This window comes from Zingiber officinale, chromosome 6B (assembly GCF_018446385.1).
Source record: "Zingiber officinale cultivar Zhangliang chromosome 6B, Zo_v1.1, whole genome shotgun sequence".
Classification (NCBI taxonomy): Eukaryota; Viridiplantae; Streptophyta; class Magnoliopsida; order Zingiberales; family Zingiberaceae; genus Zingiber; species Zingiber officinale.
In genome coordinates, this window is record NC_055996.1 from 41,704,659 (window position 1) to 41,726,804 (window position 22,146).

General features: G+C 33.1%; 1 protein-coding gene across 2 annotated transcripts in view; it reads right to left on the bottom strand.

Annotated features, from left to right (window-relative positions):
• LOC121992376 (DExH-box ATP-dependent RNA helicase DExH11-like) overlaps positions 1–21,877 on the bottom strand; it is a 73,232-nt gene extending 51,355 nt beyond the window's left edge. For both annotated transcript variants that reach the window (XM_042546698.1, XM_042546699.1), the window contains exons 1-10: positions 21,596–21,877; positions 21,031–21,279; positions 20,650–20,910; positions 20,482–20,553; positions 18,356–18,434; positions 17,609–17,754; positions 11,054–11,161; positions 7,308–7,409; positions 6,840–7,040; positions 6,647–6,757 (exon numbers count right to left, since the gene is read on the bottom strand). In XM_042546698.1, coding sequence (XP_042402632.1) covers positions 6,647–6,757; positions 6,840–7,040; positions 7,308–7,409; positions 11,054–11,161; positions 17,609–17,754; positions 18,356–18,434; positions 20,482–20,553; positions 20,650–20,910; positions 21,031–21,279; positions 21,596–21,730 — 1,464 coding nt within the window. In that variant the 5' untranslated portion in view covers positions 21,731–21,877. The remainder of the gene's footprint in view (positions 1–6,646; positions 6,758–6,839; positions 7,041–7,307; positions 7,410–11,053; positions 11,162–17,608; positions 17,755–18,355; positions 18,435–20,481; positions 20,554–20,649; positions 20,911–21,030; positions 21,280–21,595) is intronic.
• Between the last annotated feature and the right edge of the window lie 269 nt (positions 21,878–22,146).

Here is a 22,146-nt window from a genome sequence, read left to right on the forward strand (position 1 = left end):
TTTGATACTTATGCAATTGAATTATTAATGATGAGGTAATTGATTTTTACTCAATATAATTTGTAACTTTTAACATTTTATTATAATTAACTATTTTCTTAGTAATTGATTAGATTGTTTCCTCATTAATGAGCAACAGAAGGCCTTTGGCAATTTAACAATAGAAGAGTTTGTCCAAGATTTAAAATCTTCAGTTGTAATGGAATTTTAATCAAACAACACAATTTCGATATTGTACTATGTCGTGTAGATATCGTTGTGATACTTATCTCATTAAAAAAAATATTAATGATAATATAATTAATTTTTAATTAAATATAATTTGAAACTTTTAATTACATTTTTTATTATAATTAATTAGATTACTAATATGCTTCTTCTTTTTTGTTTATATTTGTTGATTAATTTGATCAACCCAATCAATTTAAAAATATTTGCAACCCCATAAGTTTTAATTTTCAATTATGGTCATTTGTAATTTATATAATATTTTCATTGTATAATGATTTACACATATAACCTACTCAAATATAATTTGAAACTTTTAATTACATTTTTTATTATAATTAATTAGATTACTAATATGCTTCTTCTTTTTGGTTTATATGATTAATTTGATCAACTCAATCAATTTAAAAATATTTGCAACCCCATAAGTTTTAATTTTCAATTATGGTCATTTGTAATTTATATAATATTTTCATTGTATAATGATTTACACATATAACCTACTCAAATATAATTTGAAACTTTTAATTACATTTTTTATTATAATTAATTAGATTACTAATATGCTTCTTCTTTTTGGTTTATATTTGTTGATTAATTTGATCAACTCAATCAATTTAAAAATATTTGCAGCCACATAAGTTTTAATTTTGAATTATGGTCATTTGTAATTTATATAATATTTTCATTGTATACTCAAATTTTGCAAACAAAATGTTGCAATGAGAAAAAAAGGATTTCCACTAGACCTCTATAAAACTAGGACAGATTTTGTAACATTAGAGCAGTTCTAAATTTGAAGACCATGAGAAATTCCTTCTTCGGATGTCAATTAATAATGCTTGTAATTTGTTCGAAGTAAATTTCAAACTTTTTAGCAAAAATTTCAGTTTTTCATAATTATTTCTTACTTTCAAGACTCATAATTGCTGCAAATTGCAGTGTCAAAAAATATTTAAAAATTTGATAAAAATAGTCTCATTTCATAATAACAATCCAGTTCTCATTCTTAATTATGCTCTACTTTTAAATAATTCAATTAGTGATTTGATAAATACAATGTTATTGTAAAACTTGTTTCAAAAATAGTCTTTCTTGACCTCTCCCAATGTGACAAAAGTTGGAACAAGAAGAATCCTTGTTTATGTTAGATACTAAATTTGTCTTTAATTAATTTTTCAAAATTTAAGATAACTAATTAAGATGACTTGAACTGAAATTTTGGATTTTGGGGTCGAGTAGAAATCAATTCAGGATTGGATGGAGCCTATTAAGTAGGCATGGAGTTTAGAGTAGAGTTGGGGTTCAATTCAACTCAATTTGGAAAGTTTAAGATTAAAACCAAATTTGTATATGGGACAGTTTTTAGGGGAAAGGAGTTATTTATAGTCTCCTTCCTCTCTCTACATGCTCTCTTCACTACCTGATTCTTCTCTTCCTCTACTCTCGACGTCACTCAACCACTTTGTTGGCACGCGCATAATTCGTTGTTGACTCAAGTCATCAGCAAAAGTTGGTCCCCTTCTCCCCTCTCCACCAGCATCCCTTCTCACTCTCTCTCTTTCTCTCTGTCTCTCTCGATCTCTCTCCAATCTTTCTCCCTCTTGTCTTTGTCTTTGTTTTCGCACATGCTACTATTGCTGAAGGATGCAACCAACAGTGAAGACCTCTCACATGATCTCGTTGACAACACAAAAACCTTTGATAACCTTCACTATTGTTGTAAGTTGTGGTATTGAAATTCACATGTGTGGATGGAATAATAAAACCTTTAACTTGTTCGCATCCTCATTTTCTCTTTGAGATGCAAAGTGGCAAGTAATCCTTCTTTGTTTCCTATTCAAGTCGTGGCAACTACGAGCTTGGTAAGTGTTAAATACTTATTTTTATAAATGAAAAAAAAAATCTAATAATAATAATAATAATAATAACAATAATAAATTGAATCGGCAAATTAATGAATTCAAGTTTTTCTAAAATGATGAACCAACAAAATAGATGGAGCCAAACCATTAAAAATGAAATTTGACCGTCGAGTCGAGTTGAAGCTGGAGTGGGTTCGAATAGAATCAATCGAGTAGGCACGGAGATTAGGATTGCGTGAGTTCAAACCAGAGTCGATTTGGATTTGTTTTGACCAATTTGTGACCGAACTAAATTTTAAACCAATTTAATCAGTTTAAAATGAATTAGGCAATTTTTTAGGAAATCTCTTTCCCTCGTGTTTTCTCTCCCACACACACCGCACCACCTCTTCTCCTCCTTTCCACGTGCCAAATCCAAACCCCCCCCCCCCCCCCCCCCCCCCCAACCCAACAACAACACCACCAGCAACTTCTCCCAGCATCAGTAGCTCAGTCCCTCTCCTTATTCTCAACGCCAGATTCTGCAGCACCCCCTTTTTTTTCCAGCATCAGCAGTAGCTTCCCTTCTTTCTCTTCCAACCAGTGAACAGCAAGCTTCTTCTGTTTTTCCAGCAGCAGCCTTCTTCCTCTTTTCCAGCCAACAATAGCCAGCAACTTGATCAGCGGCAGCGTTCCTTTCTTTGTCACAGCCTACACCATCGCTTGTTGTTGGAGCTAAGTGTGTGAGAGCCACTAGCTCTCTTGTTGCCCAACATACATAGGATAGGATCGTAGGTATACTTTGTTTCTGAACCTCTAGGTATTCTCGCTCAACAAGATTGTTGTTCATACAACAACTAATTATTGGTATATATTTCTTTATTGATATCAGAAAATAATTTATTAATTTGGATTAATTATGATCAATTGTATAGGTCCGATTGACTCGAGCATTTCATAACAAAACACCTCCATTATTGCATCAGTAAGGAAAGTTGCAAGATACATTTATTTTATTTTATTAAATTTCTGATTAGGTTGGTTTGTTTAGTTTAGGATGGGAAAAAATGAGTACATATATGAATTTGCTATTCGATAGTAGTACAGGTCTCTTGTAGGAACTGAGATAAAGGGGTCAAGATTTGATTCATTGACTTTGAAATTTAGTTAATTTTAAAAAAAAAAATGTTGTTATCATTATTGGATATTATTTCAAATTTTCTGAGTTATTTTTATATTGTACTAGAAGAATGAGTTTGAATGAAACAAGGTGACTTGCTAATACTAGAAGTATTCCTTGTACATAAATAAATAGATAAAATTGATTATATATGCTTACGAAGTTTAAAATCTCGTCATATTAGGTGAAACATCTTGTTCCGCCCGTTGAGTGGCATCACAGCAACATCAGCATACCTCGTGCGAAATCCCACGGCCGCAAAAGCCTCACGTGTCCCGAAGGGCTTGCGCGAGGCTGATTTTTTTTAATTTAATTTTTTTCTAGTTTCAATTTTTAAACTGTTAATTTTTTAAAAAATTTTAATGATTAATTCATCCCCTCTATATTCTTTTTCCTTCTTCCTCATATTTTAATTTTTTTATTTATATGAATTTTTTTCTTATTGCTTTTTTCCTTAAATACATAGGAAACAATTTCCTCTTAAACTAATTAAAATAAATTAAATATAAATTTAAACTAAACTTACTCGATCTCAATCATTATGTGTAAACTTTAGTTAATCCTAAATTAAGGTGGCGTTTGATTTTCTCCTAGGAATCAGAATGGGAATGGGTATCATAGTATTGTGGAATGAAAATGGGTATAAGCTTGGGTTATCATTCTTAAAAATAATATTTGGTTAGTTGAATATTTTCAATCGGAATGAACCTAAATTTCATTTTTTACCCTTAGAAGAAAAATAAGAGAAAAAATTAAATGGAAGAGAAAGTTGAATGTGAGAGAAACATATGATGAGAGAGAATGATGAGAGAGAATATGTGATAAGAGAAAAAGTGTGAAGGGAAAAAATGAAGAGAAGGAAAGTGTGATGAGAGAAAATGAGGAAAGAGAGCATGATAGGAGAGATTGAGAAGAGAAAAAGTATGATGAGAGAGAAAATGTGTTGAGAGAGAAAGAGTGATGGAAAAAATAAAGAGAGAGAAAGTGTGATGAGAGAAAATGAGAGATTGAGGAGAGAAAGTATGATGAGAAAATGTGATGAGAGAGAAAATATGATGGGAAAAATGAAGAGAGGGAAAGTGTGATAAGAGAATATGAGGAGAGAGAGTGTGATGAAAGAGAATGAAGAGAGAGAAAGTGTGATGAGAGGAAATATGGAGAGAGTATGGTAAGAGAGATCGAAGAGAGAGAAAGTATGATGAGAGAAAAAATATGATGAAAAAAATGAGAGAATAAAGAGAGAAAATAATAAGAGAGAATGTGTGATGAGAGATAATACAGAGAAAAAATGGTAGAGAATGTGTGATGAGAGAGAATGAGGAGAGAGTGTGATGAAAGAGAATAAAGAGAGAGAAAGTATGATGAGATAAAATATTGAGAGAGAGTATGATAAGAGAGATTGAGGAGAGAGAAAGTATGATGAGAGAGAAAGTATGATGAAAAAATAGGTGAGAATGAAGAGAGAGAAAATGATAGAGAATATGTGATGAGAGAGAATGAGGAGAGAGAAAGTATGTTGAGAAAGAATATTTGATGATAGAATGAGGAGAGAGAAAGTATGATGAGAGAGAACAAGGAGAGAGTGAAATGAAAGAAAAATTGAACAAATATACTAAGGGTATTTTCGTCCAAAACTTAATTCTTATTCTCATTCCATCAAAACCCAAGGGAAGGGGTGGGTTTCATCCATACCTAAATTTTTTGTTTTCATTCCAAAATCTTGATTACATTCTCATCAACCAAATACAAGGTTTGGGAATTAATCTATTCCCTCATTCCCAAACCTCTAAACCAAACGCCACCTAAGTTTTACTCAATTTAATTTTTAAAAATATTAATTTAACTTAATAATAAGTATTTATAGTAATTAAATATTATAATAATATTTTTTAATTAATATATTTTATATTTAAAAAAATATTAAAACTATATTGGAATAATACCAAAACTGTATCATTTCAGTCATAAAATGAAACTCTGACTCAAAATTTTAAACTGTGTATGCTTGTATAACTATTTTCAAAAAAAGAGATTAAAATAGTATTTAAAATAGCAAATTGAGTTTAATAATTAAATTATTGGGGAATAAATAATTAATGTTTCTTTATGTTCACATATAGGCTCATATGAAATTAACACGGGAAGGGTAGTTCTGAAAAACTAAAATATAAAATGGATCTTCTAAATTATTGATGCTTGTTAGATTATTATTGATCTTCCATGCTATTTGATGAAATAGATGTAAATACTTAAATTTTCATGTTGTAAAGCTTTTATTTGCACACCCTATGATAATACATAATTAAATCAACATAATTTATGCAAAAAAGTTGATTTAGGTTCGTCGTTGAGACTAATCTATAAAATGTGAACTTAAAATAGAATAATTGTGGCAAAAAGAAATAAAGTAAAATAATAAGATATTAAATGAATAAAAAATACTAAAAAGTGAAAATTTATGACGGCACACATGAGATATGTGGTAGCAAGGAGTCGTATGTGATCAATATTTATTTGCACAATAATACTATATTGTTATATACCACCTGTAAGGGGGCCTTTAGTCCATACGTCAAATGTTATCAACAATAATGATTTGTTGATAGTTAATTTACCAAAATTTTATCATTGATGTCATTTATACATCCTCGTGTGATTAGTAACATTTATACATGTTGAGTGAATAATGATTATTGAAAATTATATTAATTGATATATATGATGATAATAATTTAGAAATGATTTTTATAACTCAAAATATCAACAACCAACCAAAATAAAATAATAGATGAATATAGATATATTTATATATCTATATGTGTATAAGTTAAAGAATTTAAAGTTGCAAGATGAACATTGTGACCTAATTTAGTTCCTTTGCCTCCTAAATAAGATTAAATTCATGCACACCTTTTTTGTTTACCCTCTTAACAATTTGTGCTTAGCTTTTCTTTGACCTCTAAATTTGTAGTCATAGGCATCCTTTTAATAGCAATTGGTTTCATCTAGTACATAATGTTGCTCAAAGATCTCGACCTATTGATCCTTAGAATGATTTTCATTTTATTGGATTTCATTTTATCTGTATAATTTCCATTCTACTTGTAGACAAAATATTTATATACATATATGTAATTTATTGATCCTTAGATTGATTTTCATTTTATCTATATAATTTTCATTCTACTTGTAGATAAAATATTTATATACATATATGTAATTTATGGATTTCTTGGTTATCTTGAGCACACCTTGGTGGCTTGGCCCACTACTAGCACCATCTTGTTACTGGCAGGGAACAAAATCTCAACGTGGAATGAAACTTCAAAGTTTGTTTAGAGATTTCCACTAGTTTGCTTAGACATAATATGTAGGACTAAGGTATAAAACATACCGTTGCTGAAAGTAGGACGATGTTCACATGACTTGGAAGCATGATAATCACTTCCTCCCAAACAACTCCTCTCTCAGCATCATTAACATAATGCACTTCATCAAATATAACCTGTGCGCAATGACAAAAGAAGAATTAAAGAAAAATCATTTTAATTGCTCCGAATAAAATGAACAAGAAGCAAGCACATTACCCATTCGATGTCTCTAATGATATCAGCACCTTTATAAAGCATTGACCGCAATATCTCTGTAGTCATGATAAGACAAGATGCCTCTGGCTTCAAACTTACATCTCCGGTAAGAAGGCCTACATCAAATTTCCCAGAAAAATCCCTGTACTTTTGGTTGCTGATAGTTTTTATTGGAGCAGTATAAACAGCCCTCGTGCAATGCTACAATAAAATCCATTTCAATTAAAAGAGGCAAATGAATATGTTTCAAAACTAGGATGCCTAATGTTAGGTTAGACTTGGAACACTTCAGCACAAGATTAACTAAAGTATTCAGACAACAAGGACAATACCAGCAAGGAATATGTGACTTTGCAAAACATTTTGATGTAAAATAACACTGAATGACCTTGCAAGGCATTTCTTAAAACATGGAATTTGTGAGAACAAGAAAATGTTGACAAAGAAATGGAAGATAAATATGCATACTTTTGATGCTAAAGCAAATGCATATTCAGCAACAACAGTCTTTCCGGCAGAAGTATGAGCAGCTACAAAAACAGACTCACCTCTCTCAAGATAGTATATAGCCTGCATTCACCAGAAGGTAATAAAATGATTAGTTTCAATATATTAAACAGTCTACACAAGAATTACTATTAATCAAAGTAATATATTTTTTCACTATTATTATCTGTTTCAAGGACATAATTTATCTGCTATTTAAGTCCTTAAAAAAAACACTAGATTTGTATGCGCGACCTCAATTTTTATTTGTTTTTGGAAGTGCTTATGTTGCGAATCACAACAGTCTGCCTATAAATCCACAACCCTCCTTACCACAATAATAAGATCAGGTTTTAAAATAGTCAACTCGTCAAGCCTTACATTGTTTGAAGAGAGAGCAGATACATTAAAATGACATAATACAAGGCATATTGAAGCATTTACAATATTTTCCTCTATTATTCTAATTTATCAACAATCAATCTGTTGTTTAGTATCCACATCCTTCTTACATCTCATCTTTAACATTTCTACACCAATACCTCAATAAAGTATTTACTCGCCATTGAAAGTGAACAATACTATGCCAAGAAATTATATGAGGTTCATGAGAACCACCTCCTATTAGTATGAACCATAACGCAAAAACTTGTTTACCCGATTAATAAGCAGATTCTATTTTGACATATCTTGCATCTCCAAACAAAAGACTGAACTATTACCTATATATGAAACAAGAGGAACAATTACTATGTTACACGCCCATTCAACTGATGATGGGACAAATAGGCAAACCAATTAAACTTTGAAAATCAGTAATTTACCTTTAAGGCATAAGCACATCAAAAGTTCAATATGTTATTACACAAGATGAAAAGAGTGGTACAATACTCCTAGAATTAGAAGGATGGGAAGGGAAAAGATGTAGAGCACTAGGTACAAGGTAAATAAAAGGATAAGAAGTTCTACCATAATCAAACCACCTAATTTAAGCAAAAACAATAGAGAAAGTGTAGTTTCAATCATGGTTTGAAATCTCATACCATGCACGCTAAACAGTCAAAACATGTTGCTTTGATAAATTATCAAAATGTGATACTCCTCGACACCAAGACAATATCTCCTATGTCGTTATATCAATTGTGTTGATAAATATTATTTCATGTTGACACTCAACACCCTTGGCATACTACAATTAATATAATGTTGTCATTTTATTCCATAGCTTGCCTCCATACAAGACAATATCCAAATTGTAGCATGCAGATGGAAAGCAAACATTGAGCTTAACTATATAGTTATCTTAGCTTTTTCTTTTTCTTCATCTCTTTCCTCCTTCCACCTCAAATTTATCACCTACATTATACATCAAAACGTCAACAAAATATCGAACCAGTATCATTCCAATCAAAGACCAAAACACCAACATGGCTCAAGATTTTGAACCCTGATTTCAACATAATTGGATAAATGTATCCATGGAACAAGGTTTAAAATCCAAAACCATATCAGAGTTTTGATCTTTAACTGAACAACAAAATATCGAAGACAAATGAGATAAAAAGAAGAAGAGAAGATAGTATGAAGAACAGAAGATAGCTATATACCTAAGTTCAAAGTTTGAGTCTCATCTTCAAGGATATTGTTGTATGGAGACAATCTAAGAAAATGACAATGTGAGGTTTCATGCAACAACATAAGGCTTCACACGATGACAAAGACCATTACAAACTTCATAAAAGGCGCGAGGCTTCCCATAAGGCTTCCGCATAGCCTAGGACGATGTCAATGAGGTGATAATCTTCTATGATGCTACTCGACAAATTGGTAGTGGCTCCTTTCTTCTTCTTCTCTTCCTCCAATCTTCTTTAGTCTCTCCTCGCATATTCCTTCCTCCTCATCAATGCTTCTAGCATTGCATGTTGGTATCAACATGGCACTCCCACATCTCATTCCAACCAAGGACCAAAATCTTAAACAAGATTCCAAATATTGTACACTTGATAATTTAACATTTTTATATTTATTATAGTTGAGAATTATGTTAATGAATTTATCATTTTTGAATTATTGTGATGCCATTTATTTATTTTATTAATTTATTTATTAAGTAATCGGAGGCTTTAGCAAATAATATATACCAAGAAGATCAAAGGAGGAAAGCGAAATGGGAAATGGATTTTTTTTTCTTATCGCTAAAGTTTTATTATTCAAGATGGGCTGGTTCAAAAATAAAAAATGTCCTGAATATTAACTAATCATACACAATTTTTTTCCTTTATATTGCATACAATATTGTGATTCAAAGGGAAACCATGAAACGTAAGCAAGCTTTGCTAGGTTCAAGCATGCGACAAATCTCATTTATCCAAGTTTGCACCATTAGATAAGTTCTCCAAGGAGGCAAACCAGGGCATGTGATGGCCATCTTGGGGAAGGAACTGGATCAAGAGAAGTTGGGATCAAAAAATGAAACAAGGGATGAGAAAGGGTGTTTTTGTTTATGTACCCTGATTGCGTCCTGATTTCTGTCCAAGTAAACTAAGGGACAATAATATCAACCATCCTCCATTTAACTATAAACATACTTGAGGGATCATCAAGTAGTTTTAAAACTTTTCTTGGTAATCATTTTTTTTAAATAATTAATTTATACTCATCAATTATTACTACATTGTTTACAAATATCATACACAAGTTTCTCTCAAATAAGAAAGTCAGACTCTTCATCTACCCCCTCCATACTTGTATTGGATACTCAACACTCTGACAACAAAGCTCCACGTAAACACATACTATTTCCGTGCAATGTGTAAAAGATTTGAAAAATAGTCATATCAGGCACACAAATCCATACCCGAGTTCGAATAACATAATTTGTGAGGTCGTCTAATCTAACTAAAAAGATAAGCAGTTAAAGCTAGCACGTGATATACATCTTGCATTCGTAATTACTAAAAACTAAAACAACCAATATAGTTGGAAAACCTAAGAACCGACAAGATATCACTTATCATTAAGCTGAACAATACAAAAGCCAAAAAACCAGATCAACACAAGCATGTTTTGATTGATTAGATGTTCAAGATGTAGAGATGGCAATAGGTCATATTTGCTATAACTCATTTAAATACCCACTTCCAATGATAAATGAGTACCAAAACTAGAGACCAAATTAAATGGGTAAAAAAGAGATTACTCGCTGATTAAGCAATGTTAAGAAAAATTAAACCCAAATACTAAAGCACAATCAAGTACCTGAACCCAACATAACCAAGTAATTACTTGCTGAAACACCATTCTCAAGTACCCATTGTCAATCCCTAACCAATGGATGATTAAAATTGGAGACATTCTGTAACAATCCATGAAATTTCAAAAATGCCCTAAGTAAAATGAGAAACCAAATTCATTTTCAAAAATGTTATCACATCTCTTTTTCTCCTCTCTGTAACTCTTTTTTAGGTTTTCACATATTCCTCATCAAAGAATAACATTTCACTATTGCTCTTATAAAAGATTATTAAAAGTTTTTCCCCAATTCCTCAAGAATCTTAATTTTCTAATTTCAAAAAAAAAATGAAAATTGTTAAAACAGTATTTTTCCCAATGGTGTGTCTGGCATTTCCCATCATAGATTGGTTGCACAATGAGCATATTTCATTTTGAGGAGAAAGATTATAATTATCATTTCCCTGCAATATTGATAAGAATTAACAAATTCTAACCTCTTTCTGGAAGCTATCCAACTCAAAAGGGAAGTCAATAGCCATATCAGGAACAAGTTCATGGAAATGATCAACAATTATATCATTCCCACCAAGAAGAGCCCACACCTGAAAAAAAAAAGTTAGGAATATTGCAAGCATATAGTCACTGCAAAAAAAAATGAGGTCAGCCCTATATCAAACAAAAGGCAGCATTCAACTATAAGTGGACCAAAATTTAAATTACTTTGTGCTTAATTGTTATGAATTCAGAACCTAATACAAGGCATAGAATAATCTAAAATTTTTAATTACAGATAAAATTAACTAATCAGAATGGCTATAAAACATGTGCTGAAGCTTTGATTTTACAAAATAATAACATACTTAGATTTTAACTGGTATTTGAAATGTTTATTGGCTCTTACGAAAGAAAAATTCACTTACATCTCTAACTACATATGACAAAGATGTCACTTAACAAGGCGAAATTCAGACCTGACTGACACTTCCCAGCAATATGAAACCACAATAGTAATGTTCCTCTCAACCTCAAAAGAAATTTGAGAGGCAATTAGATAGATATGCTCTTATGAGCAAAATGCCCAGTGTATAAAATAAGTAGATAAAGATATTGTTAATTAAAATTAGATTGTCCTTAAGAAAGAGTACTTTGTTCTAGGCTTCCAACCAGAACTGCTTCAACATATATCTTCATACCAAGTCCTCGGCAGCTCGTTCTGCCCACTCAACTTTAAAAGAGCTCTTAGAAGTATCTTTGACTAATACAACTTTGATAGGAACCCGATTGAACCAAGCATCCGCATAAGCTTCATTTAAGGTCTTTAAGGGTGAAATCTACTACAAGGCGTTCACGGGTATCAGCTAATCAATATCATATTAATGTACTTGAATCGGTCTCTTTCTCTCAGAAGTGCCCCTATATATATAGTATGTTTGGCTAGTCACTGTATCAATCTTCCTCCTTTCCTCTATATTGTCATTCGGGATAAACAATAAGAATGGGAAAAGAAGAAACTCTACCCACTACTACATAGGGTAAAGATTCCCCATCTTGTTAGTGGTGTCAGACTTGTTTGAGTTAGTTGTGCCTACCTAGTTGCTCACGTTGTTTGACTTGTACCCTATTTTTCTTTTGTCAGTTATCGAAACAAGTGCAATTAAGAAGGGAACTGTCTTGGGACAATCATATTTAGTATCGGAACCAAAGGATATGATTTGAGAGTCCCAACTCAAATTGAGGGCACATGTTTTACAAAAAAGAAATTGGATCAATAAGCAGAGAAAGGCACAAAATTGGCTCAAATTAGGTCAAAGACAGCTCAAATTATTTCTCAATTTGGATGGTTGCTATTGTTTATTTAACCCATACTCATTTGCAAGGTTTAAAATTTTGAGACATGCTAGAATTTTGATTTATGATCAAAATGATACAACTTGTGTATTGTGTCATGTCAATATGATTTAGGTATTTTTTAATATATAAAATATAAAAAGACAGTCCTATGCATGAATCCCGTCAATGTAAGGTTTGAGGAAGGGTCTATTTTATGCAGCCTTACCCAGCATTGCAAGAGATTGTTTCCATAACTTAAACTCCTGGTCACCATATCACACGATAGCAACTTTACCGTTATGCCGAGCCTTCCCATTTAAAATATATTAATTTTAAAATATTTAATTGCCATAGATGTTTATTATTGAGTAAAAAGTCAATTTAGGATAAGTAGGTTTGGATTAGATTTAATTTGAGTTTATTTTTGATCAATTCAAAATTAAATTAAATTTAGATATATAATAATTTAATTTATTTATAGTTATATATTTTATAAAGTTAGATTTTATATTATATTTAAATTTTTTTAACCATCCATATCTTATTTATGGAACCCTTATTTAAAAAGAAAGAGAGGAAAAAGAATTAATCTGAAATAAGGGAAACAAATTGCCTCCTGGCCTTGTAGCGAATTGCAATGGCCTTACAACCTCACAGAGGCCTCTGTGAGGTCACTGCCGCCTTGCGGCTCTGAGCCCACGCTCAAATATATTCTTGGACGATTGTCAAGTGCCTGTGCCAACTAGCACAGCTAGATATTTCTAACCATGCTCATTTGTATAGGCTCATCAATCAACTCCAGCTCCTCCATTAACCCTGAAGATTGTTAAAGAGAGGAACTCAGACTCTAACAATGAGAGGAGGGACTTTGACAATTGCTCTTTCCCTAAGCATGCCTAACCGCAACTACAACTGAAATGTATAACACCAAGTCACTCTTTCTTAAACAAGAGGCGAAAGATTAGTAGCATAAGAAGTTAAAACTCATCATATCTCAAAAGGGCACGAGACTCTATGAAACCAAGCAATTGTCTTGGCATATCACCTCTAAATCCATTCCCTCTCTCTGGAGCATTTAGGTCAAATCCTATTGGTTAAACAACATAATATAAGTCGAAAGTCAAAGTTACATTTGACTTCCATCTTTTCTATCTATCTCTCTCTTTTAATGAACTGAGACTAGGTTGCAATATTAGAAAGGTATTATTTTCTTATTGATGTTGCTACATTCAACTAATCTCTTTGAATAAGTCTTAGTCCCGAGAACAACTATTGAAAGCAACACCTATGAAAGGTTCCTAAATATGGTAGAATTCCATCTGTTAACTCATTCTAATCTAAAGAACCCTTTTGTGCACCAATTAGAATCCCTCCTTTGGCACAGATTTCACTCCCATTAAAGGATAGAAAAATGGAGTCAATGACTCAAGAACCTACCTCTAACTCAAAATCAAAAGATGGACTCTTCACAACAAGAGTTGGAGAAGGAGTGTTTTCCGACTTGGTTGAATAAGTTCAAACCTTCTTTTGTTATAGTGTTGCAATCCAAACAACTTATAAGAAACTCTTGGTGGGAGGCCTCTTACAACTAGTTGTAAGGAACTAGCTTATTGATATCATGGATCTTTCCCAAACCATCCTAAGACAACTGAGACGCGAGAGCGAAGCTACAAGTATAGAAATACCCAATAACCAAGGAAAGCCTAGATAAAAAACTCAATGTTGGGTTTGGGGCCTCAAATTAATCACCAGATTCAACTATAACACCAGAAACAACAACAGAAATTCAAGGTTCAAAAGACCATCCAAAACAGCTACTAACTAAGGCTCAGGAGAGGAAGCAAGAGAACCTTTTTCTTCTCCTAAAGTGAGTTATAGGGATGACTTCAGATTCTTGTATGAATCCTTAGCAGTTTATCTTTCTGCAGCTCTTTAGGAGGTTTCCTCAAGTTCAAGTGATTTATGAAGTGTTGCCAACAGCTAAAAGAGTCATTGATTCACCTAGCATCTAATCAACAGGATTAGAGTTCATGGCATGTCCATTCACAAAATTCTTCGACCTCAGAAACCTATTGATCAAACAGCAGAAGCAACAAAAGATCTACATTATTGGAGATTCAGAACCAGAAACTGAAGACTTGGGAGTGGAGCCTTTCACCATGAGCTCTAATGGAACTCTCTCTTCATCATAACCTCATTAAGATGGACAAACAACTATTGAAGCAACAACTGCAGTGCAGTGAATCCAGTTAAAGAGGGCACCTGCCAGTTCATATTTTAAAAAGAATCAAATGATCTTCACCCTTTTAAAGAGAATAAGGATAATAATGAATTCTTTCCTCTCCTGCTAGTCAAGACCTCCGCATAATGAAAGTGTTCCTTAACTCAAACCAAGAACCCTTAATTTCTAAGAAGTTAGGCAAAAGGTTTTTCATGTTTCTTATCTTGATAAAACACCCTTAGTCTTTCGCCAAGCAACTCCAATAAAGTATCCTTTTGTGAACGAGAGAATAAGGACACTAGCTTTTTGGTGTAATGGGTTTCTACCTAAGCCTCAAAGTAAAGCTCCCTTCTTTTCTCTCCTTAGGGTCAAGTTGTACCCTTTTTCAAAGAATTTCTTCTTTCATTCCTATCTTTCCCTCGCATGGGTGGTACTCTATTCCTATAATAAGTGTAGTGCCAAGAAAGCAATATTATATATGTCATGAGTCCAAGGAAACAAAAGTACATAAAGCAAGTGGGACTGAATCAACTCCCAAACCGGATCAAACTCAGACTCGTTACCTGAACTTCCATTTCTGGGGTACCTTCCTAACCTGTCTTTGACTATGAACTGCTATCAGAAAATAGGAGTCAAGAGAAGCTTTAGGCATATTAGTTTTAATCAGAGGGTAGCCTCTTTTCCCTCTCAGGCACGAACTGTTCTCTTTCTTGAATCCCCTGTTAGACTGTTTCGTACTTACACCTAGAACAACAGCAACTTATGTTTCATAGGAGTGTTAGGGTCTTAAAGTCAGGACTCTCCTTTCACCCACAACAAAGCTAGTGAGGGCAAATTAAGTATAAATTATGGAATGAACTTCAAGAGTTGAACCAACTTAGTTTCTGACTGAGTATAATTTACAATTCCTGAGTACAGCTACTGAATCGATGGTTAATGAGGGAAAAGAATATCCCTTTTCTGTTGCATATTAAGGATTCCATCCTGCAGCTCCTGTCTCAGAATTATTGTTGCATCTTTGGTTCTTTATCCAATGAAAGTTCAATATGAGTCTGAGTCTCTTGAATTTGTTGCAGCTCTTGTTGTTCATTCCTTATGTAGTCCACTATAAACCCTTTACACCAGCAACAGAGGACTTTGGAAGTAAAAAAATTAAACCAGCAGGAAAGGGGTTATATTCCATTCACTCCTCTGCCCACCACCTGCACCAGCGGATAGAAGTTTGTTGTCTAGAGAGAGGTCTCTTAGACAGAGGTCTCTTAGACCCCGAGCACCAGCTCTTTCATATGAAGATTGTCCAGTCCGATCATTCAGTTCTTTTTCATAATCTGTTCCTTTTCTCTTCCTCTCATTATATGAAGATTCTTCATCATTTAATATCTTATGTAATGTGAATAAAATGAATGATGAACTGAGAGGGAGATGAACTGAGAGGGAATATCATTGTCCCAGTCTGACATAAGCTCTCATTTCAGCCCAGTAAGCAAGTAGGTGCATGACACTATGTATAATGGTGGTGACAGTTGGGTGGCCATTGTGGTAGCAGTTGGCTTCCCTCCCTTGTTGAGTTATTAGTGTGATGCCAATCAGCTTTAATCATGGCTAAAATTCAAGAAAGTTTTTTATGATAGATAAACTAATACGAAATCTTATCTTGCTATATAACTCGATGAACTAGAATATTTTAAATGAGAACACCATGTATTATAGAACATTTTCCCTGGCTTCGTTCATTCATTCAATATGTGGAAGCATTCACTCCATTCACTCATTCCTGAAACGATGTAGTCGCGCTAAGCCGCTTCAAGGGAATGTATTGACATGGAACATTTCCCTAAGACTCAATCCCCCCTGTTGTACCTCTTGATCTTTCCACATTTGCATCATTGTATAAAGTTTTCTTCTTCAATTAGCTCCGTTGGATAGCCATGGAAGGGAAGGGCAATAAATGGTGCAAATAAGAACTATTACAAAAGTTGGTACAAATCCTGATAAGGAAAGGGGTGGTAATGCATCTGTTTTACTTACTCGAATGCTGTTTTACTTTGCCTACTTCAAAATTACCTGCCCCAGCCATCGAACATTGATGTAAGCTCAACTAGATAATGAAGCCTTAGGACTAGAAGTAGAGATGCACTTAGGAATTCTGCTGCTTCTTTAGGGGAATGTGATACTTCTTTAGATTAATAAGGATGTTTGCAGAACTAGCTCTTTCACATCTGGAATGTTCACTATTTACCAACCTAATGCTTTACATTTCTATATTCATGCACTGGTTATCCACATAGCCCTATTTTCTTTCTTACAATCAGGTAATAGTTCGATATACCTTGCATATGAATAGTCAAATGTTGAGGGGCCATATGAATAGTTCATCTCAGTATCCAGAAACAAGATAAAAGAAGGGCAAGTAAGATATCTTTTATTACAAGGCTTTCGAATCAAAGAAATTTAATAAACTAAGCTAAGGAATTTTAACCTAATTCACTATATTACTCTCCAAATGGTTGGAGTTATTTGCCCTTTTTCTTTATCGTCAATTATAAATGAACCTTTGGCTAGGGAACCCAAGCTAATAGTCTTGTCTTTTTGATCTATTGGTTCTTCCCTAATTCATTCTCAGTGTGAGAGGTTCAACCAGGCAAAAAAAATCACTTCCTTTTCCAACCAAAGTTGACATGCAGAGTGGGAAATGGTCTGCTACATTATTGGTGCACTACTCCACTAATGAGCCCGTAATGTACAAAAGAGGCATTGTTATGTTTTTTGCCCATTAATTTCCATAATGGCTATCAATACATCAGTTGTAACAATGTAACCTTGTCCTTACACAATAATAAGATACCTAGTTTCTAATTTTCTCCAGTTGTAATTTTTTTCCCAATTATTTATCCATAAATCTTATATAAGCTTGTTTTTGCACAAAAATAAGAAACTTAGTCCCTAATTTTCATGATGTCAAATGGCCCATAATTAGAACAAATGACATATTTCATACCTCCTTGTCATGATTCTTAGCCTTGGCACTTTGTCCACCTAATTCAGCTTCTGCATCACTTGATTCACTCAATATCGTATTTTCTAAAGTTTCAGGAATATCATCAACTTTTGCATCTTCATTTTCAATTTCATCTTGGTTAAAACCTGGATAATATGGAGCAAGTAGATACATTAAAATTAAAGTTTTACATAGGAACCATCTTGTATGATGCTTTAAGTCAGACAAAGAATCTTTCTTCATGAAAATGAAAAAGAAAAAAAAAAGAATATCTTTCTTTCTTGAACCCCTTCAATTATTACATCTGTCAGTATCTGAACAATAAGAAGTAAACTAACAAGAAGATGTACAGTGCAGTCAATCAAAACTAGGCTGTGTAGATAACTATTCCATGAGGAAAGGCAAAACTTGTGCTAATTATTGGCGATGCTTCATCAATGTTTAGGTATTAAAATGATTAAGAATAAGGTGGAGGAAAATTAGTCCAACAAAAGTATGCATTGTTAATGCTTATTCAATTCCTGTTAATTGTTAGGAAAACTCTCAATATAGCAGTTCTTCAGGCATCTCTTTAAGATTATCACATTTTCAAATTGAATCCAAAAAGCATTAAGACCTTATGTGACAATTTAGAAACAAAAGTTGCAATTAACATATTGCAATCTTGTTGTGAAACAAAAGAATCTCCCTGCATAAACACAATACTACAAACTCCACGTTTACTCACTAGAAAGGGCATAATCTCACCATCACCACTTGATCCTTCAATGATATCTTCTTCCCAAGCCTTTTTAAACAAATAATTGAACTGCACTGAGTGTTTATTCTGTAAAAGATAAGAGCCAGCAAAATGAACAAAAGACATTACTAGATTCCATATAGAAAGGTTCAAAATTACAAAGGAGGAAGTAATAATTAAAGTAAACAAATAAAATCCAAAGAATAGCCTGTGCACTTAAAGCTAATTAGGATTTTGGTAGGAACTCCCAACATAATATGAGCGCACTGGATATCAAATGAGGCATCAATCACATAAATTTCTTTGGTTCAGGTAAACATAAGTCATATTGACTTAACTAAAACTTGCATAATTAGCGTAATAAATAGATGAAGATTAGCCAAGGGAATGACATGAGAGCATCAGTAACATAAAATGTTTGATGTGAAATGAAACCTATACATTACAATTACCATAATTTACGAAAACAAGAAAAATAAAATGTAGTAGATAATTCACGCATCCAGATTGTCTGCTTAACACTCAAGGAGACACTTGTCCAGGCCTTTAGAATTGATACAGTTTCAAGTAGGGTCATACCATTAACACATTCCGTAAGAACAAGAAGATTAAAAGAATAGAGCAAATGTTGGAAGTAAATTGTAAACAAAAGGTTGAATAAGAAAAGTAGAAATTTGCATATTATACAAATAAAAACATAGTTATCTTGAGCAAACATTTAAAATCAATAGTAAACAAAACATTGGATAAGCAAAATAGAAAATAGCAAATTAGGTATAAAATTAAGTTTACATATTGTTTTGTATTTATTGGAATATAATATTCATTAGAATCATATAAAATTTCTTTGATTGTTCTCTTCTTTCTATGTTTCTCTTATTCTATTTTTTTATAAGTCAATAGGAAACAAAAGGTTGAATAAGAAAAGTAGAAATTTGCATATTAAACAAGATAAAAACATAGTTATCTTGAGCAAATGCTTAAAATCAATAATTAAAAAAGAAAGTGGATAAGAAAAGTAGAAAATAGCATATTAGGTACCGAAACATGAAATTGACATAGTGTGTCATATTTATTAGAATATAATATTCACCAGAATCATATGAAATTTCTTCAATTGTTCTCTTCTTTTTATTTTTCTTCCATTCCATTTTTTATTTGTCTACTTGTTTTAATCTACATAGAATTCTCATGTTCTATGCTCCCATCCTCTGTTCTCTCTTTCCTCCTAATTTTCCATGTTGTTTTCTCAAATTAATTTATCTTAGGATAGCAAAATTAACAACTAAACACAAATGGTTATTTCCAAATAACTCAAACAAATTTCGATTGCGCGATTTTTTCTCAAAATAGTCCTTTATTTAAAAGTAATGATGGCAACACCAATAGCCAATGGATCCTCCACTAAAATAAATCATGGAGCAAAACCCAAAATGAAAGAGCAATTTAGCAAATGTAGGGTCCACAGAGGATCAACACCATTAAGCTACTCATTTATGTGATGTGGCTAGGAGGCAACAAGAAGACAATCTCTTTATAGGGTAAGTAATAGTGATTTTCCCAATGTAATTTTCTTCTTCTACTCCAAAATATGATTACACTAAACCTTAAATGCCTATAAGATATAGAGTTCAATTAATGTTTTAATGTCAACCTAAATACATTCCTCCTTCACTTGATCTAGTCCTAACTAGCCTAGATGCCAATAAGGGAACAGGAGAAAGAACAAAGAACTGAACTTCAACGCTTGAAACCGATTTGCTCATTCCAAAACAAAGTACTAGACATGGTATAATAGAATAGGCTCCTCTCTTTCCTCTTGATTTTGTAGCTCCTATACATAAATGGCCCACTCATCAGTCACATGACACTGGCAGTAAATGTAATTAAACTAAGGAACAACTACTAAAGGAAAACGTGAAAAAAATTTAAATCAAAGATGCTCCTGCATCAAAGAAAAATCTATGGGTGTGAGAAATATTTTACCCAGATAGTATCATAAGCAACTACAAGTAGATGAATTCTTCCTCAAATTATTTGAGAGTCATGGATTATTAATAAGGATTTTTTACAGCAAATTCAAATTTTCACCATATTTCCTATTGATAAAAAAGAATATTGGGCATCAATTTACCATTCCCTCATCAATAGAATCCTTCTCTGGAAATATCTGTTGGCTGGTATAGGTCCATTGGCAGGTATATTCCTTCAAAAAAAAAAAGAAAAAAGAAAGAAAGCATCACATGAGTGAACAGTAGTTGAGATAATGTTGAACAATTAGTAACTACTTACTAACTAGTACCTTAAGGCTACCTAGATCAAGTCCATTTTTAGAGCTAGGGGGGACATTTTGAGCATGACCACCATGGATAACTTCATGCACCCAATCACCACTATGTGCTCCCTCGGGAAGGCTTCTTTGTAAAGCTTGAGAACCTTCAAGTCCTCCTGGTCGGAATGGGCGGTTGTTGGTGCTTCCTCTTACAAATTCCTTTGGTGGCCCAGGCATTCGAGGCATTGATCCCAACTCTTGAGCACCTTCCATCAGCAATGTAATGTCTACCTGGAATAAGAACAAGAAAGTTTAATTCAAATCAAAGAATAAAATAAGAACTTGTTTCTTGCTATTGTTTTGATATAAGTGCAATGTTTAGGGAGACATAGAGAAGAATCTCAATGATACCTCCACTGAATGTGGATTCCATATTACTGAATTCTTGGATCGCCTGAATGGCAACTCCCACATAGGAGCAACAATGAAACGGGGTTCTGAAGGCTCCAACTGGATTTTAGCCCTGTCAAACCAATCATAATGCCACCACCTCCCAGAGTTTTGCACAGAGAACTCATCAAGGTCGACCTCTGGATGAAAGTAATTTTCCTCTATACTCTCCCTCATTCTTTCATGCGTTTCTTGAGGAAATGCAGGTGGCTACAACAAAAGAATACAGCATTTACAGTTTTATTGAATAAATTACCAGGAGAAAAATGTTGCTGTAATATTTTATCACGATTTGAACGACTTGAATTGAGTTTAATTTCGACCAAGAATACAATTTATCATCAAGATGCTTATCTTTTTTTGTGTGTGTTAAAATCTAAGGATATATATGTATGAAATTTTATTTTTCAGTGGTAACACGAACATTTCTCAAATGAAGATAGTAGACAAAGAATAGGAAAGCAAAGGAACAAAGATAAACCTGTTAGCAACAATTAAAAAGGGAAATGGAACGAGGAGTACTTACGAGAATGAAATCAGGGAGAGAAGTCAAGGAGTTCGGCCGGACAACGGGATGGAGTGGCTCGAGATGGAGATGACCGCTGTGTCCAGTAAACCCTAAGCTGAAGGCGACCTCGTTAGCCGCCACAACGCGCTCCATCGACGACGACGACGACGGAGAATTGTTCTAGTCGCAGCGACCTGCAGCCTTACGACCACTAGACGAGGCAGTCGGAAGTAATGGCGCCCGTCCCTTTCCCTTCCCTTCCCTCGCTCTTCGAAAAAAATCCGTTCGTTTCTTGGTGACTTCGCTTGGGTCTCATTTTATTCATCGCGCTTATATGGGCCTCCAAGTAGCTACGGCCCGTTAATCATGGATAAAAAGAGAAGGCCACCGTCAATCTACCACGCAAATAAATAATAAATAAAATAACGCAAATAAAAATGTCAAAGAAAAATAAAATAACGCAAATAAAAGCGTAAAAAAAAATCTATTTAACCGTTAAAATACCACCATCTAAATGAAAATATTTTATTTTATCTTTTTTTAATTATATTTTCAATTATTTGCTAGTT